Source organism: Chiloscyllium punctatum, chromosome 42 (genome assembly GCF_047496795.1).
Source record: "Chiloscyllium punctatum isolate Juve2018m chromosome 42, sChiPun1.3, whole genome shotgun sequence".
NCBI lineage: Eukaryota > Metazoa > Chordata > Chondrichthyes > Orectolobiformes > Hemiscylliidae > Chiloscyllium > Chiloscyllium punctatum.
Window position 1 is genome coordinate 29,086,439 of NC_092780.1, and position 20,496 is coordinate 29,106,934.

A 20,496-nucleotide genomic window follows, 5' to 3' on the forward strand; every position below is an offset into this window, starting at 1 on the left:
TGCGTTATGTAGTATATTTCTTTTTCAATAAAATACTATTCCTCATGACAGTTATTGTCTTCAACGTCTAATGACTATTCTTTTCATTTCAGGTTCTAGGTAAATCATGTAAACCTATTCCAGGTAAGTTAACATGAATCAGTTGAACTGGTATCAGATCCTGTTGTACTTCAGCAATAATGACAGGTATGCACATGCCACTTGCAAAGGCATAAAAGGAATGAATGCTGAACTTAAAAGTTCAAGATCACGAAAGATAAGATTGCCAATAATGGAGCAAAAGGTGAAGAAAATACACAGGCGAGAGGCAGGCAGGGCTCAGGTGTTATAGGGAAAGTGGTAGCTGATTTCAGAGATAGGAAGGGACAAAGTCATGAGGGCATCAAACAGAAGGATAAGTTAAATTCTTTCCCTGAGGCATTACTGAGGGAGGAGAAGGGACTTAGTGAAATAGATGAGTTCCTGTTCTCTGCTAAAATATTGTAATGGAGGTGAATAGGGAGATGTTTTGATAAAGAAATCTGAAGCTGAATTCATTCTTTTTTGGCTGAGTTTATCAGTGGCCTTGTCAAGGATGTTGGCTAGAATGCAGAATTTATGACATTGGCTGAAGACAAAGACTTCATCTTTCCATGATGCCCCAAAATACTTCACATCTCTCAAGTCATTTGTTGAACTGCACTTACTGTCACTACGTGAGTAAATGCAGTAGCCAATTTCTTTGATCTCTTGAAAGACCAAATAATTTATTTTTGATGAAATTTGGAGGGATGTTGGCCTACTATATAAGATAATTCCTTATTCTTGAAATAATGTTACAGAATTGATTACATCAACATGAGAAAGGTTACAGGACCAGTTGTTAATTTGGCAAAATCTGAAAACAATGCAGTACTAGATAATGGAGGTTGATAAAGGAGACTGTGTTCCGTCTTGCCGTATGTTGAATAGGCATCTCTGATACCTAAAAGGAACTGTTCTCCTACTAGATTATTATTGGCATACTTAGTGAGTACTGATGCCTTTTATGGATAAATCAGCGGGATTGTGTTGATTTTTGATCCGTGTTTACAATATCACATTCTTTTTAGTTGCTCCAGTCTAGATGATGATCTTTATAAGGTTGTGATTTATACTCCAGTTTTTACAATTGGTTATTTTGTTTTGTCTTTCAGTGATGGTTTTAGGAGTCCTTCTTGGGAGGAAAAGATACCCATTCACCAAGTATATGTGTGTGCTACTCATAGTTTTGGGAGTAGCATTATTTATGTACAAACCTAAAAAAGGGATTGGCAGTGCAGATGACCACATCTTTGGATTTGGGGAAGCACTATTAGTAAGTAAACATCGTATAGTGTTTTCATTATTTATTGAATATGTTTTTCTTATTGTACTTTAACCTTTGGACTCATCAATCTATAGAAATAACAATCCTCTAACCTAAAGCAAAAATATAAATTGCTGGAGAAACTCAACAGGTCTGGCAGTGTCTGTGGGGAGAGAACAGGGTCAACATTTCGGGTTCAGCGACTCTTCAGAACTGATTGTTGCCAAGAAAATGGAAAATGTGATATATATGCTGAAGATGGAATGGGTGGTGTGAAGGAGTAAACAATAGGTGGAGATAGGGCCCAGAGAAAACAGCAGTCATGGGATGTTTTATGTTTCCAATGTAGAGGGCACCACATTGTGAGCAGGGAATACAGTAGACTAGATGGAGTGAAGTGCAGATAAATTACTGCTTCACTTGGACAAGGACTGAGCGACCACTTTGCATAATACCTGTGTTCTGTCTGCAAAAATGACCCCGAGTTTTAGGTTGCTTGTCCCTTCAGCACATCACTGTGCTCCTTAGCCAGCATTGTTGACTCGAGCCTGCTGCAGTGCTCCATCAAGGCTCAGTGTGGACTGTAAGAACAACATCTTCTTTCTTTCTTGGAAATACTGCAGTCTTCAGGAATCAATATTGAATTCACTAATCTTAGAACCTAAACAGTTAGTTCCATGTCCTTTACACCCTTGGCTCCATCATGACATGAGCTGCTTTCATCATAGCCCAGCCATTTCACCAACTAATGGTTCAGTTTGTCAAGTTTCTTTCTCCTTGACTCGCCATCAGCCAAGCCTTTGGCTGTCAAGCTACTAGATACTTTTTTGTGTCTTTGGGCTCCATCTGCACCTATCACTTACTCCTTCTAAACCACCCCCCAACCCCATGATCAGCATAAGTATTATCTTTTCCTAGCCACAAGCAGTTCTGAAGAAGGATCACTGGATCAAAAATGTTGACTCTGCTTTCTTTGCACAGGTGCTGCCAGACTTGCTGAGTTTCTCCAGCATTTTTATTTTTGTTTCAGATTTCTACCCCTTGCAGTTCTTTTTTTAATCTTTTAAGCTGGCCAGTCTTATAAATGCAAAACGAAAATTTACGATGATGGCTAAATGGTTCTGTAAAGATAATTCTCAATCGCTGAGGAATAAGAGTCATAGCGATACAGTACAGAAACAGACCCTTTGGTCCAAATTGTCCATGCTGACTAGATATCCTGAATGAATCTAGTCTCATTTGCCAGCATACTGCCCTTTAGATATAGCTGGCAATACATAAGTGGAACCCAGTCCTGTAAACGTACAACTGAAGACATCAGATCACTTGAGCCATCAGCATGGAGCTAACAGTTGGGATGCTAAAAAGGTGATTCAGGTGCCTGGACAGACCGTGGACCACCGTTCAACATGCACAGTGGGTATTTAAAGCAATAATGGTCTGCTTATGGCTTGCTCAACAAGAATGGAGCTGTCGGAAGTGGAAGATGAGTGTTCTCTCTCCCTAGAGGAGGATGAATGGCAGGGGGAGGAAGTGTGTGATGTGGTTAGGATACCATTAACTGAATGTACAACTGACTGGGAGGTGCAAGACAGCCTGATACAGCATTCTTCATCTTGACAAAGGTGATACAGCTATCTGGCGCATATACATTCAGATACCATTGGGTCCCAACTCCCAATAATCCCAACATCCAACTATTCAAGATACCTTCCCATATTTTACTTATTCCCATATTAACCTCCACGTGGATTTGAAGACCTAAGACATTATGGCACACATCCCTCCAATTTCTTTTTAATTTCTTCTGCCTTACATAGCAAGAACATTGAGCTTCTTATGGCATTGCTTCCAGTTCCACCACACCAGGAACCCAGAAGTCAGATGCTTTTTATTTGATTAAAACATTAAATTGATTTGCCTTTTTTCCCCTGTTTTCTTCCATTCTCTTGCCTGAAAGTGTCAAAAACTGTTATACTCAAGCAGTTTTTATTTCTATTTACTTTCTTAAAGCACTCATCAAAACATTTTGGATCTTTTTGATCTCCATTGGCCACTTTAGAAGTCAGCAAAACTTTCAAAAATCACTTCTTCAAAAACTTAATAGATTTTTAAAAAACAAATGAAAGCCCAGGTTGTAAAGTGAGGCAGTTGTCAGCTTAAATATCCAAAACACTGTCCTGACTGTATGCATAAGTGATGGATAATGGATGATAAGCATCCAATTAAAATAAATAATTTTGGATTAGTTAGACATTCAAAGTTAAGGCCTTGAATATCTAGTGTCCTTCTGATCTCCTGGACAGCCAGTCCCCTCGATTTGTATGCAATTTGGAACCCAGTGCAGGACAATGTAAAATAACCATTTGTAAGTAAAGGAAATGTTCACATATCAGGTCTTTAAAAATACACCATCAAGGGATTGCGTTTGTCAGGACAAGCATTCATTAATCAGACATTTGTACACCAGTAAACCCCTCCACCGTGCTCTCTGGGGTAGAGAATTCCAAATATATATCACCTTCTGAGGTAAATGCTCTGGATCTCAATCCTGAGATCATGTTCCCTGGATCTAAAATCACCAGTCAGGAGAATCAGCTTAACTGCATTCACCCTGTCACACCTTGAGGGAATTTTGTTAATTCCAATAAGGTCACCACTTGTTCTTTGAAACGTTTTGGAGTACAAACCAATCTCCTATATCTTTCCTCACAACAACCTCATCCCAGGGATTAATCTGGTGACTTTGCCAGTGTCAACATCTTAGGCGTCATCATCTACCAGAAGATAGACCAGCCACATCAATACTATGAGTGCAAGGACAGAACAGAGGCTGAGTATTGAGTGATTGACTCATCTCCTGACTCCCCAAAGCCTTTCCCTTACCTAATGCCAGGAGTGTTTTTAGAATACCCTCCATTTGCTTGATCACATCAAGGGAAGAGCAACCATCCAATGGTTTAACTAGTTAATCCCTCCACCACTGGATCAGGTTGGCTGATCTGCACCCCATCTCCAAATTGCAGAAAGCCTTAACATGTTTTTTTTTATCTGAAAAGGATAAGAAAGCAAGTGATGAGAGCATCACCAGATTTTTTTTCAAGTCACATCCACCTCCTATCTCAGGAATAAATTGCTGTTCCATTTTTGGCGGATCAAAATTAGAATTTTGTCCCCATGGAGTATCATCACAATAAGCTTCAGCAGCTCACCTTTTTAAGGATAATTAGGGGTGAACTGTAGTGCTGGCCTTGCAAACCATACAAACATCTCATGAATGAATAATGTTTTTTAAAAATATGCAAGGTACTGTTATAGTGGTTCTTAATTATAGGATTCATACCTATAACTTTTATTTTAAAGGAAGATAAGTTCTCCAACATGCTGTTGAGGAAACAACCTGAGTGTTTGGTTAAGACGGTATTTCTGTGTTAGTGATTTTTATACACATCTGTCAGCTGAATTTAAGTATCACTTACAGTGGAACAGCTCGGCTCATATATATGCCCAGCTATGGACTGAGGCAGTTCTAGAGAGCAGTTTACCAGCACCTTCTCGGGGATGGTTAAGAATGGACAATAAATGCTGACTAAGCCAGCAAAACTCAAATAAGATCATCAGACTCAGGAGCAGAAGTAGGTCATTCAGCCAATCAAGTCCAGTCTGCTCTTCATTAAGATCATGGCTGATCTAATAATCCTTAATTCCACTTTCCTACTTTATTCCTTATAACCCTTGATCCCATGAATGAACTGAGAAAAATGTCAGCGCTGTCTGAGATATTGTTAGATCAGCAACTTTGTCCAATGCCCTTAACTTTTTTCCTTGAGACATTAACTATCGTTTGAAAATAGCAAATTTAATAATGTCCCTTTTTTGATTTACAGACCCAATCTTCTCTCAGGTTTGAGTGCTATCTTTTCTCAATTTGTGCTTTTTCAATTTTATTTGGCAACTTCATTTAAGTTCTGTCTCTTTATCCAACCTTAAGGCTTAACAAAATGGACTGAAATTTTTTTGTGATGCCAATAACTGTAATTTATTTCCATTTTAACAAAGTAATATGTGTGTATGTATGTATTTCACCGTTATAGCTTACCAATACTAAGGAATTATGCTACTGATTGCTTGCTGACCACCCCATACTTATATGTATGACAAACATGATTCTCTTGCTTTTACAGTTAGCCTCCTTGACCTTGGATGGATTAACTGGAGTAGCACAAGATCACATGAGGGCTAATTTCCAAACTGGGTCAAACCAGATGATGCTGAATATAAATGTTTGGTCCAGTCTATTCCTGGGAATAGGTAAAAAATGTTGTAAATATGCTTTAGAAGTTTTAAAAATGTTTTATGAAATGGCAAATATCTTTCAGTAACTTGAAGCTGCACAAAGAATAGCAATTATAATAGGTGGTGTGTAGGGCAGTTACTATACTAGGCCTCCAGTTTAATACTCTGGAATATATTCCTTAAACTGTTATTGGTTGCAGTGTATTGAGCAAGTTACTGAAGTGTACTGTCTGTGCTCGATCAGTATTCAAAGGATCTCGGTCTTGACCCTTTCCCTGCCACTCACTCGCAATTGCCTTGGCTGAATGCATATCGGTAAAGTGAAAATTAAAATGAAAATTAAGTTGTTATTTATGAATTTCCTCTGTATTCAACTGGATTTATAGAAGTCACTTTTTAAAAAAAATCCTGTCTTTTAGTATTAATCTCTTTATCCTATCAACTGGCAGGGGTTAGCAGCCCAAATATAAGTTCCATACAATTTTCTTCTCTTCACACTAATGGCAGATGAATGTTTTGTGCCATTTTGTGTTTCTTGACATCTGGTATCTCAGCTAAAGAGATGCCATTGACAGTCCTTTTGTTCATGGCTTATCCTCCTTCTACATCCTTACAGGGTACGAATGGGGTGTTGACTTTTCAAGGACGACTTGTGAGGAATGTGATATTTTTTTCACCAGCGTTGTGCATTGTCTTGTCTTAACATGCTATACCTCTTTTTTTTTGCTGTTTTTTATAAAGGAAAAAGCAGGATGGTATAAAAAAAGGTCGTCTGGGTTTTCACAGGGCTTCTGTTAAGGTCTTTGCTCGCAGATGCTAACAGAGAATGTGAAATTAGAAGAAGTGACAGAATGGATTGTTAGCTGACAGCCAGACAGAAAGCAGACTAAAGGATATGTTCACTTGCAGACTGGTATACTGATGTTCAAAAAGGACCAATGCTGGGGCCACTGTTAGTCACAATTTATATCAATAATTTGGATTTTGGAATCCAAAATAAAGTTTCTAAATTTGAGGATACCACGTGGTGAGGTAAGATGAAGCATGTCACTTGCAAAATACAAGTCAATGTGAACTAGAGGATGAAAGATCTCTTGAAGCACAAATATAGCAATGAGTAAAATTTAAGTCACAATTAGCAAGACCATTAACAAAACTAACATCACAGATTGTTTCTAAGGCGATAGAATTGAAAACTAGGGAAAGAACTTCAGTTCGACCATTCTTTTACTTCAGCAAGGAGAACTGCATGCAGTATTCTAACATGGTATATATGCAGTGGAGAGGCTCGAGAGATGATTCACAAAGATTCTACTGGAATGTATGGGTAGACTTATGAAGGAAGTAATACCAGACTGGATCAATCTTGAGGGGGAAGGGGTCGAAAAGAGAGTGGCCTAATTGAGATTGTGAAAATTATGAATGGTTTTGACAGAGTGCATAGAGAGAGAATATTTCCTTTTATGGGGCTGAGTGCAACTAATGGCTAACAAGATGCTAAAAGCCACCAGAAAATCCAGTAGGGAATTTAGAAGAAATGGCTTTACGGAAAGACTAATGAGAATGTGGAACTTACTACTGTGGAGAGTGGTTAAATTGAATATTACAAATATTGACTTATTAACCTAGTGACAAAAAGCTGTTAGACCCACTGTGATATAGGTTACCTGAAGTACTGCAGTCTCATGTAAGGCTTGTAGTTTGTGTGACCTTGTATGAATTTGCATGTTTCTGCTTCCTTGAGGGCTAACTTTTAGCATTGAGGGAGTAAAATGGAACAGCATAAAAAATGTGAAGTACTATTTTTCATTTCTAAATGAATTTTGTATTAGGTTGTGTTTATACTCGCGCGATCAGCATTTTATGAAGGGATGAAATCCTCAGGTGGTCTTGTACCTTTGTTTGGTGCATTGTGAAATTAAACAAATTATTTTATGTCAATTTATTTTGGAAAACTCTTCATAGAAGTTCCAATGTGCTGGCATCTATAATTCAGTTCAAAATTCAAATCTTTGCTTACTGAAAAGCTTTTGGAAATATACATTTTGGGTCTGAAGATGTAAATTGGTGCCTATTTCTCCTTTTAATAAATCATAACACACACTGTATAATGATTCAAAGCTGTAATTGTCAGAATTTTAAGTTACTGAAACTTGTATAGTTTTGTTTGTTTATGAATTGTATTATAGTCTTGTCAGGATATAAAACATTTTGCTAAGTTAATGATATTTGGTAGTAAAGTTTGCATAAGTTACATCTCGAGTTCAGCATTATGATAGTTTTGTTAGTTTTGTTAACACAGTCTCCTCTAATCCACAAGAGGGTGCTCAAGTAAAGACAATTACATTTTTGTAGTTTTATAACAGAACTTGAAATTTGAACGCAAATGGAATTCTTGCAAAGACAAGTAATATGCTTGACATTGACTTGGTCAGTAGAAATATGTCATGAAGTTAGCATTCTCAATCCTAAGGCATTACATCCTGCTTTACATCCTGCTGCAGGGACTTGAGCATGAAATCTAGGCAGGTTGGCCAGCACAGTAGTCAGAGTGATGTACTATTGGAGCTGCTGTCTTCTGGGTGTGACGTTAAACTAAGGCTGTGGTATCCTCTCAGATAAAAGATCTCATGGCACCATTCAAGGAAAAATGTGTGCTCCCAGTGTTCTGGCCAATATTTATCCCTCAATCAACATCTTTTTAAAAAATAAAATCTGGTCATTTATCTTGGAGCAGTTTTTGAACTCTTCCTGGACACAAATTAGTTGCCATGTTTCCTACATTATAATGGTGACTGTGCCTCAGAATAACTAATTGGCTGCAGTGCTCTTTGCAATGTTCTCAGGTTGTAAAAGTTGCTATATTAATACAATTTTGGGGTTTTGAGCACACCAATTATTAGTAGTTAATGTAAACATTTGTAATATTTGTGACGTTTGAAACATGAAAGGGAAAAAGTCAGTAATGCACTGGCAGAGATACTGCAGGCTTTGGCATTTCTCTGTAACACAGTCCCATTTTTCTGTAGATTTTTGTTATGGTTTGGAAGCAATTATGGAATGCTTAATATTTATTTAAACGTTCATCATTTGTTATCAATTCATCTAGAGCAGCAATTCTACATCATTTGACATGCTCAAGATTTTACTGAATTAAAGGTTCATGCTTGAGAGGGGCGAGTAATGGTTTGGAAGGAGGATGTGGTTGTGGGTAGGGGGCGCTATTGATGTCTGGACCTGACCCATTTCATTTTGGAATCAAAACTCTGACCAGCTCAAATCACACAGCAGTGTATGTTGCTGTTTTGATTTTCATTTTAAAAATAATAAAATTTGTTCTTTTGGAGGAGTTGGGGAAGATATTTTTAAAGTCACTAGCATGTGAAATGTAGAACTTGTTCTTGTGGCTGTTTTTCTTTGTTATGGACTAATTTGATATATATGTGATAAACAGATTTAATTAAACTGAGGCTACATCACATTTGTAAGCCAGTGAATGCATTTCTTATATTGGAAAGGAAGTGGTCCCTACCAGTAAATGCTTTGAAGATAAAATATCTTTTATTTAAATGTGACATCTTTTTATCTGAGTGAATTTAAAATAACTGAGTAGCTGCAGTATAGTTCACAGAAAATGTTCTATTTCCCATATGAAATCCAGTGGCATCTGTCAGCAAGTTCCCCAAAGAGCTTGTCATTTTCTCAGAATCGATGCCAGTATATTTGGCATTTTCCCAACCCTATAGAATAGTTTTCCTTCATAATGCCTGAATTTTTTTTTTGTTGTTCAACGTGGGATGATTACCTTTAACTTTGATAGTTAATTACTCTACATATAAAGGTTAGTGCTAGATTTTCTGGGTATTTTACTCCATGGAAGATAGTTTAGCATGATATTTCTGGAACACAGCTTTTTTTGTTTTATACAAAATGAATGGAAAAATACTTCCTCCCATCCTTCCATCATCAGTTCTAAATCTGTTTCTTTTGGATGGCGTTAACGTTATTTTCTGCTCAAACTATTCTGAGCTCTGGTTTTGCCACTTTGCTCTTGAACATATAATAAAATTCAGATCACTTTGCTATTTGAAACATGCTTGAGGTAATGAAAGTTGCTTAGCATATCAAGAAAACAGGAAAGAATCTTCAAATGTACATTATTTGAACATGCTCATTGCCAAGGGATCTAGATATTCAGACTGCAAAATATAAAGAATGGCTAGGCAATGAAAACACACTTACTTGCAATTTCTTTTTTCATTTTTTGGAACAAAATGTCTATTGCTTTGATGTTAACTGTTCTGAAGAATTGGTTCAGATTAGATTTAAAATTTGAGGCAAATTCAAAGATTTTTCGAAAAATCTTTGAATGCCTGTTTTGCCACTATAGATTCATATCCAGAGTTATTTTTTGGAAAGAAATTAAATGTGAAAGACAGTGAAATTTTCTGTTCCCTTCCATTTGTCTAGCAAATGCAATTATTTCTAATTTCCCTTACTTGCTGTCAAAAATATATTTGGATACATTGTGTAAATTGGATACCTAAGTGTCATTGTTTTACCTATTACTTTTCATATACTATTTTAAATGTCAAATGAGTTCTTATTCTATTAACAGCTCTTTTTCTTTTAGGAGTCCTATGTACTGGAGAATTATGGGAATTTCTGTATTTTGCTGAACGCCACCCCAGTATTCTCCACAAGATACTTCTGTTTAGTTTAACTAGTGCCCTAGGCCAGGTCAGTATCATTTATATTCCAATGGAGCATTTAAGGCTCACACAACATCAACTGGATACTTAATAACATGCACAAGATTTTTTTGTATAATGTCCTCTTGATAAAATAGTTGTGATAAAAATTTGGCATTTATTTAAATGTATATAGATATGGTAATGCAAAGGTTTAGGAAGTAGTAGCCAGTCTTCTGATGTAGTTTATATTTTGGATCCATTTTGGGAAATATAAACTATAATTTGTTTTAACATTCAGATGCTATGTAATAATTTGACTTGTTCAAACTGAGTTTTCTCTGGGTTTGCGATTTGTAGCAATCCCATTATCTTGCTCTGTGTATGTATTTCATACCCAAAGCTTTAACCCCTTGTGGATTCAGAACTGTGAAATCAATTGGGAAGTCAGTATTAAAGCTTCAAATCTGGAAAGATGATGAAAATCATGTTAAAATAAATAAAAATGTTAAAATGGTTATCCCAATGAATTAGTGAACGAATGTGACTATCTAATAGGACGAAGTTTGAAGTTGACTTTGGGCTATATTGACTTGACTGTGCTTAGAATTTAGAAGTTGGGTGGAAAGACAAGCAAGGGAAGATAGGGCAATTGTGAAACAGCTTTTTGTAGGCACTGATATAATCTCAGCTAATGCTCCTGCTGTATTGATGAGATCCCAGAGTGAAACTGAGATCCAAAATTAGATCCGATTTTTAAAAAAAAACTGTGGAGGTCAGATATTGAACACATTCACGAGTCTGCCAGTGTATTTCTAACATAAATTTTTTAAAGTGTTTATTAAACAAGAAAAAACATAAATAAAAATAATCAATATGAGGAATGAGAAAGGTTGGAATGCATCAGAAAAAGATTCAGCTTCATGCTACCACTTTTATCCAAATAATATCTTTATGAGCAGTCAAACCTCAGTGAAGAGTCATCATCAGCTTCAAAGCTTCCTGCTCAGACTCTTGTTGAGATAGCTATAATCAATTCCCTTTTAGCAGATTTCTCCCTCTCTCTCCCCAAGACACCAGAAGCCTACTGCAAACCAGACTCTCTTTTACTTGTTCTTTCAAATAGGGTGGCATGGGTGGCTCAGTGATTAATAATGCTGCCTCACAGTATCAGGGACCTGGGTATGATTCTGTCCTCAGGTGACTGTCTATGTGGAGATTGCATGTTCTCCCCATGTCTGTGTGGGTTTCTTTCACAATCCAAAGATGTGCAGGTTAGGTGGATTTAGCATAGTATATTATTCTGAGTATCTGGTGATGTCCAGGTTAGGTGGATTAGCCATGAGCAATGCAGGGATAGGGTTGGGGGTAGGTCTAGGCATGCTGTTTGGAGGGTTGGTGTGGACTGAATGTCCTGCTTCCATATAGTAGAGATTCTATGATTCTATAAAACTCAACTGTCTGGCTACCTTGCCTCCACTGTAGGGAACCCCCATCCATAGACTAGGTAAAAATGTGCTTTTATTTTAATTGCATTGAGCTGTTAACTGTCCCAACTCTTCACGATTGTGAAACCTTATTAAAAATGCATGTGATCAAAACAGACCCCCAGATCATTTGGCACCACAGCCCCAAACTCTCAAATGAAATTAAAAATGGCAGACTGTGATGTCCCTTTCTTAACACACAGATGCAAAATATAAATTCAACTAATTGTTATAAAGTAATGTAAAGATGCCCAGGAATTGTATAAAGTTGACAATGAGCTGTGGGTAGAAAGACTTCTCTTCTTCAAAATCTTAAAAGAGAATTATCTGTTTAATCTAATATTGGCATCAACAAAAAACCATTGTGGAATATATGTGTACTATGGGATAAAGTCAAATTAAAGATTTTAATTTCTTTTCCAGAGTTTCATCTTTATGACAGTTGTTTATTTTGGACCTTTGACGTGTTCAATCATCACTACAACCAGAAAATTCTTTACTATCCTTGGTTCGGTACTTATTTTTGGTAATCCGATTAGCTCTTTGCAGTGGCTAGGCACTGCCTTTGTATTTCTAGGTAAGAGATATAAGCTTTTCATGTGTCAAATGGGACTGATTTAGTTTAGGAAACTTGACATGAATGAATTGGCGTGAAGGGTCTGTTGTAACTCGATAAGCCTGAAAAAAGAAAGTTAATATCAAATTAATTAAGACAGTTCTCTGCGTGGTAATTCAGACATTTGAATCAACAACCAGCCCAATATGAATTTATTATTTTGTTGAGCCTCTTTATAAAAATCGGTAAGTACTGAACGAAAGCTTGCCCTAACTCCCCTCATCCATTTCCCAGCTTCAGAGGGAGATCATCTTTGTAGTTCGAGTGAATATCTTGAAGATATTTTAGATGTTAGTGCCATTTTAATGCCATTTCTATTTTAAGAAAGTTCGCCGGTGATTGAGGCAGTCAGTTGTTCTGTGTCCTAAAGTTGTTAGAGCATCTGTTTGTCTTTGCTGTATACTGTTGTGGTTTTGTTTGCCGAGCTGGGAATTGGTGTTGCAGACGTTTCGTCCACTGTCTAGGTGACATCCTCAGTGCTTGGGAGCCTCCTGTGAAGCGCTTCTGTGATGTTTCCTTCGGCATTTATAGTGATCCCAGCTCGGCGAACAGAACCACAACAATGAGCACCCGAGCTACAAATCTTCTCACAAACTTTGTATTCTTTTCTTGGATTGTGGGTGTCACTGACGAAGCCAGCATTTGTTGCTTATCCCTAATTTGCCCTTAAAGCAGTTGGTGTGTTAGGCCATTTTTGAAGATAGGTAAGACTCAGCCACGTTACTGAGACTCTGGAGTCCGGGCCTAGTACGGATGGCAGAGTTCCTTCCCGAAAGAACATTGTTGAACCTGATGGGTTTTATGACAATCAAAGGTTATATCATGGTCACAATTAGATTTTAGACTTTAAGGCTAGCATTCAATTTCAGATTTTTAAATTGAATTTAAATTCCACCAAATGCCATAGTGGTAACTGAGCTCCTCGCTCTTCAAGCTGGGCCAATGGATTCACCATTGAATTCTTTTTCCAGCCACAATTGTAGTTTGTTTATGTAAAACGAATGATGCTTAATCACACTGCTAAACCTTTAATCACTTATCTTTATATGAGTGATCCTTTAACTTGTCTGTTTGAAAATTCCTAAAATCTCTTATTCATTCAATCCTCAGAATCCATGAGTAAAAATGGATTCTTCTCATTGGCTGCCAAATTGATTTGCGATTCAGAGAATCTAGCTTAACTGCATTTTAGTAAACATCCAGGAAGCTAAGATGTTGGATTTTCATAGATCTCATTAATAATATTTTCATTTTCTATTTTTTCTCTCATTAGGACTTGGTTTAGATGCCAAATATGGGAAAGCAACTAAGAAAACCATCACTAAAAACTGAGCCTGTTATTCAACCAGAAGATTTTGATAATTGGTGATGTTGCCTGAGCTTTATTCATTTATTTTTAAATTCTTTCCTTCGGCAGTTATCTTAATTAACTGTTGGAATAGTTCACTTTTTTTAAAAAGTTCCCAGATTTATGTGTCCATGTGAGTACTTTAAGATTTTACACCAACACTTTGTGCAATACTTAACTTATTATTGTGGACATGTTAAAGCAATGTCTCGTATCAGACTTAACAAGTAAGTGCTATCAGTAAAATTCTAGATTTAAACTAAGAACTGCAGATGCTGGAGATCTGAAACAAAAACTGAAATTGCTGGCGAAACTCAGCACGTCTGGCCGCATCTATGGGAAGAAAGTACAGTTAGCGTTTCAAGTTCAGTGACTCTTCAGAATTGAGTCACCGGACTTAACATTAACGCTGCTTTCTTCTGCCGGATGCTACTAGACCTGAACTTCTCCAGCAGTTTCTGTTGCAATAAAATTCTAGAACTGATTTTGGTTCTTGACATGTAGCATGGATTGTTAAATAAAAATCCTGAATTTCTTAAATGTAAAATTATCCCTATTAATTTTCTTGTATTGTTTGCGTGTGTAATGCCTTTGCTATCATTTTGCTTAATTACGTTGCAGCATTTTCTCTGTACATTTTGAATTGTCTTTAAAATTCCAGAAACCAGCTTCCTCATGTTTTTGTCTGTAGTGTATCAATGGCTCTGTATGATTTGGATACAGATATTATATAATCATAGCTTAAAGTTGCATTATCTAATTGTTCATCTGCATGACCTTGTTTGAAACATCTCAAGGTGTTTACTTCAATTCTTCACAAGCCTCACAAAAGCAAGAAAATGCAGATGCTTGAAGTCTGAAATAAAAGCTAAGAATACTTGGCCAGTCTGGCAGCATGTAGAGAGAGAAGCCAGTAACTCTTGGGAGTCATCAACTTGACCTGAGTGTTCTACTTTTAAAACTCAAGTTCTTGAATTGTTTAAAAAACACACCCAAAATGTATTGAGGTAACAATTAAGAGCTAATATATTTTTTTAAATCATTAACTGTAACTGTAGAGATTATTCTCAACTCCAGCTTCTGCAATTTGAAGTGAGGATTGTTATCTATTCCTGTTTGCTACTGCCCAAAGTTACTGTAGTCTGTGTGAAATTAAGCGCAGTTTGGTGCCATTTGAATCAGCCATGATCTTACTGAATGGTGGAGCTTTGAGGCTATAAGGGCTGAATAGTCTACTAATCCTTCTAATTCAACTGTTCGTATTTACATATAAATGTACTGTGATTTTAATAGCTACTTTAGAGGGATGAAGAAAAAGCACATGTTAAGAACTGAGCCCACTGCAATCTGATTTCATTGCATTACATTTAGACACCCATGTCAGAGAACCATCTGTTCTTTGCCCATTGTCCCACATAGATCATGGAATGACTTTTGCAAGTTGCAAGGATTTTCGAAATAAAAGCTTTAAACCATATCTTTAGTATACAATAGTTTGTACATTTATATGGTCCTTTTAGGTGACTATGCCTTTCAGTGAAGATAACTAACTAATTGAATAGTTCTGGTTGAAACAGAGGACTAAAAGTATTGATTTGATTGAGCTGTTTACAATTATGTATGATTGGGGCATTGTCAGTTGAAACACAATTTTCATTGGTTGTGTATTCAAAGAAAATGAGAATATAGATCAAAGATTAAATGTGAGAGTTTGGATGAGGAGGAAGAAATATTTTTGAGACTGGATTGTACCACTGGCATGGTCTTTGTTTCAACTACTAATTCCAATGTTTAAGATTATTGGTTATTGAAAGAAAGGGGAAAATTGCAATATGCATAGGCACTAGATAGAAGGACTGTTAGGACATCTGCTTCTACGGAGAATTAACAGCACTGTGGACTAGTTTGATCAATGAATTGTTTCAATATCAGCATTAAGTGTAAATAAAGTACAGTAATGATGAGGTTTTATCATGAAATATCTTGTAGGTTAATCATATCAATAGTGTAAACTAAGTTTTGGTTTTGTTTGGTTTGCCTTATTTGTATGGTTGAGGGCAAAATAGCCGTATCTACATCTGTAGATCATTGGGTTGATTTCTCCAATTGGAAGTGGTTGTAAAATGAGATGGCAGACGTGACATTTGCAGTTTATGGGAAATTGTTAAATGCCGTCTGAAAAAAAATGATTTTATAACATTTTGGAGCTAGATGCGAGAACTTTATGATATAATCAGTGAGTGGTCATACCTAATTATAGGTATACTTGTACTAAACTTTAGATAGGCAACAGAACTCAAATTGCCTAAGTTGAAGATGCATTTCTATCCCTCACTCTTCAGTTCCACTTGCTGGAGCCACAAATAAATAAAGTGTGCACTGTTTATGAAACGCTTCATAAAAACAGCTTATCTTGGTCTGGGTTAACAGGCATTTCATAATCTCAGGAATAGCGTAGATTTTGGCAGAAGAAACAAATGAGGTCAAGGTGCAATTTCTGACCCTAGCAACATTATTTGCCTTACAGCAGTTCTTGTCAAGACTTGCATCAGCAACTTAGTTTTCTACATCCATAGAGGAGTTGAAAAGCAAAGATTAATGTTAACTGTTTTGAATCCTGAAAATAACACGAAAGCACTTTTGTTTTGTGTTAAGGAGGTGTGTGGAGCTCTGGATAAGACTGCATTGATCATTTTTGTTCTCATGTATTTAAACCAGTTATTGATTTTTAACATTTTTCGGGAATAAATAATGTACAACGTTATTTCATATTTTTGGGTCTCAAAGTTCAACAAATAAAAACAGTTTTTGATAATTGGCTTCTTGTACAGAATGTCTTTTAGTGTGCTGTACAAGGGTGTCACTCAGCATTTGATCATAACAGGTCTATGGTCCCAGTACCATTGTACGCATCAGGAGCTCATGATGTTATGTTGAATTATACAACCTTGTCACACTGCTATTTAGTGTGATGATCATTACTGTCTAATATCATTGCAGTGTGTTGATTCTGACTAGTTCCCTGCCGTCAACTTGTATATGTGCAGCATCTGGCTCTTTATCCTTTGTATTCCAGGTGGCTTTAGACCCTTCAGATTCAGAGCACTTAGGTTTACAACGAAAAACTACTTTACTACGTCTGATCTTCTGAACTAAGAACTTTATAATAACAAAACAAGTTACAACATCTTACAACATGCTGCAAAATTAGGATGTAAATAATTGAAACTTCACAACTTTGATAAAAAATAATTTTAACTTCTGGTTTCAGCCGAAAACTGAAGCTGGAAATGAAGCCAAAAGCATTTGGAAAATGTATCTTGCAAGACTTTTACTTTGAGATTTTCTCAAGCACTTAACCAGTCCCTAAGTACATTGTGCATATTCTAATGTGTAGGTAGAAATAGTGACTCGAAATGTGAAAATACTACAGTTTTAATTTACACCATTATATTTCATTTATGTGTAAATACCTACTTATTAAGTTGCTACTATCGCACCTTTTAATGTGATGTCACCTATTTCATGGCAGGCGTTATGTAAAAAGGGGACTTTATGTGGCAACCTTGTCCTCCTAATATGCCAAATCAGTATGATATTTAAAACTACTGTTTTATAGTTGATTATCCGTTTAAAGTTAAGAAAGCATACATAGAGACATTCGGCTTTATAAATAGAGGCATTGAGCACAAAAGTAAGGATGTTATGGTAAACCTTCACAAGTGTTAGTTCGGCCTCAGTTGGAATATTGTCAAGCTTGGGCTCTGATTTAGGAAGGATGTAATAAAATCATAGCCATACATTACAGCAACAGGCTCTTCAACCCAACTCGTCCAATTTGTTTCCTAAATTAAACTAGTCTTATTTGCCTGTGTTTGTCCATATCCCTCTAAACCTCTCCTATCAATGTAGTTGTTGAAATGTCTTGTAAATCTTGTAATTGTACCCATCTCTACCACTCCCTCTGGCAGCTTGTTCTCTTTATGCACCACCATCTGTGTGAAAAAGTTGCCCCCATTAATCCCTTTTAAATATTTCCCCTCCCGCCTTAAACTGATGACCTCTAGTTTTTGATTTCCTCACCTTGGGAAAAAGACCTTGCCAATTCACCTTATCACGGAGGTACATAAAGAGGTATTAGGGTAACCAAAAAACTTGTTAAAAGAGATTGATTTTATGGGACATCTTAAAGGATGAAAGGATATTGAAAAATTTGAGGGAATTCCAGGAGATGCGGTCTTGGCAGCTCACAACACAATGGTGTACCAATTGAAATTGAGGTGTAAACGAAGGCAATTACAGGAGTGCATGCATATATCTCAGATGGTTGTGGGTCTGGAGAAGATTACATAGAGTGTGCAAGGCCATTGAATGGATTTGAACATAAGGTGAAGAATTTAAAATTGGTTCCAGGTTTAAGCGGTTGTTTAGTAGAGATGAGCAAACATTGGGATGATATTTGATACAATGAAGGTCACATGATGAATTATTGATTATTGTGTCGAAAGACTAGAGAAGCTTGTTCTCCTTGTGGCAGAGAAAGTTAAAGAGAAGTCTAAAAGTGCTGTCCAAAATTATGAAGGCTCTTGATATGAGTAGATGGTGAGATACTTCCTACTTTCATGCAGGTCTATAACCAAAAGAAACAGATTTAGAGAGAATAATTGGTGAAAGAGGAAAAAGTGAGTTAAGTTTTTTTTTCATGCTTTGTTACTTAGAATACACTGCCTGAAAAGATGTGAAATTGGTTATGAAAAGGCAATATTTTCAATGGTATGGGAAGAAAATATGAGTGGGGATAATCAGGTATTTCTGTTGAAACGTTGGTACAGGCATGACTGTTCAATTGCTTCCATCTGTACCATGTGATTTTACGGACTGGCTTTTTAGTAAGCAATTCCAGATATAAGTCCAAACTTAAGTTTACTTAGTGCTTCAGTATTGGCTCAGACATTGAATTCTTGAGAATTTATAGATGCCAATGGACAGTGGCGTAACAGTGTTACGACACAGGGTAAACCCTCCTGCTTAATTTAAACCAGCAACACAGAAAAGGTTTATCCTGTGCAGTAATCTGTGAAAATTCCAGAGGCCAGGAACTAGTTAAAGTAAAAATTAACAACTTTATTTCTTAAAGCATAACAGAGAATAATTAAGTAACAACTATGTACAACTCCTTCCTCTAACCTATCTTTTACTTTCCCCTGTACAATACAGGTCTGATTAAAAATCCCAGTTAGATTTACGAAACAAAACTTATCTCAAAACCAAGCAGCTTTCGGTTTTTCTCTGATTTCCTGTCGTCGTTTCGTCGCCTTGGGGACTCTGCTTCACAGGTTACTGATCAATAAAGGTAGCTTTTAAGAGGGCTATTTGTCGAGCAGTCTCTACGTGCTGGTAGCCTGGCAGCTCTCCTCTCATCTGTTTGATTTTCCCTGGTTTTATACCCCCCCAAAGCATTGGATTGTTCCATTAGCTTTTAAGATTGTCAATATACTAATTTCAAACTTGATTGGAGGTTGGTATTTTGGGTATAATTTAAAATTGGTTGAATTTGAATTTGTTTTTGTCTCCAGGCAACTACCAAATTGAGTTGTTCACGCAAATGTTACAATTTTTTTTTTCAGAATACTTGGTTCTGTCGGGTAGTTCTGTTACTTTTAATTCTCTTAGCGGTACAGTACGTCCACATCTTCATAACAACAGACATTGACCTCTCAGCAAGCTGATCAGTGATTATCAGGAGTCATTTCATGTTAAAACTTTAACAATTGAATGGTGAAAGTATGTGGGCGAAACATTAAAGCACAAAGAGACCCTAACATGTTATGATATCAATGGGCACATATTTCTTTCAAAAATATAATTTCCTTAGTGACTAATTGGAATAAACTGAGGCAAGATTTCAGGTTTTAAGGGTTTTATTGTATCAAACTTAAAATCAGTATAGACCAAACATTACTTAATAGACAACTTAGATAAAACTAAATGAAAGTACTTTCAACTAATGCAAGCAGGATATGTCTTGCTGTATAGATGCATGACACCCAATTTTCTAGCAGTCTCACCTCTTCCTGCTAAATAAATCACCTCCACTCTACTCAAATTAAGGTATCTCCACTAGTAAGTTCCACCTTTTCAACTCCTTGTCCCTTAATCTCAAAGTCCCATTTCTTTTGTTTTGTCTTTTTAAACTGAGAATGAGCTTTCTGCTGAGTGCAGGCTCAGACACTCTACTCTTCTCAATAGCATCTTTCTTTGTTTTGGTATCTCTATGTCCAAAAAAATGCTGTCCTTTTCTGTGTCAAGTCATGAACACTTAGTTGATTTTCAGTAAGTTTCAGTTGTGTTTCTTTTCATGGCAACTAGATTGCGTATGCCTTTTTGCAGGCAATGGTTCCATTTTGCCTCCATCCCCAGGAGCAGAATATTATTTCCCCTTCAGCTAAGGGAAGCATCTTGAAACAAAACTTGTAAGGTCCTATATTTGTAACAATGTTCCCTTGACTGAGAGCACGAATCTGGTGTGATATGTGTAGGAGTAGAAGTGAGTCATTCAGGACAGAGTCTACTCTGCCATTCAATGAGACTGTGGCTGTCTGATAATCTTCAATTCCACTTTTCCTGCCTTTTCCCTATAAACACTGATTCTCATACTTATTAAAAGTTGGTCTATCTCAGCCTTGAATGCACTTAACAACCCAGTCTCAATAACCCTCTGATAAAGAATT

The 20,496-nt window shown here is 36.6% G+C and overlaps 1 protein-coding gene across 1 annotated transcript in view; it reads left to right on the top strand.

The window, feature by feature from the left end:
* slc35b1 (solute carrier family 35 member B1) overlaps positions 1-16,580 on the top strand; it is a 31,200-nt gene extending 14,620 nt beyond the window's left edge. The window contains exons 4-9 of the mRNA XM_072561725.1: positions 93-123; positions 1,176-1,336; positions 5,512-5,638; positions 10,257-10,363; positions 12,225-12,378; positions 13,691-16,580. Coding sequence (XP_072417826.1) covers positions 93-123; positions 1,176-1,336; positions 5,512-5,638; positions 10,257-10,363; positions 12,225-12,378; positions 13,691-13,749 — 639 coding nt within the window. The 3' untranslated portion in view covers positions 13,750-16,580. The remainder of the gene's footprint in view (positions 1-92; positions 124-1,175; positions 1,337-5,511; positions 5,639-10,256; positions 10,364-12,224; positions 12,379-13,690) is intronic.
* Positions 16,581-20,496: the final 3,916 nt, after the last annotated feature.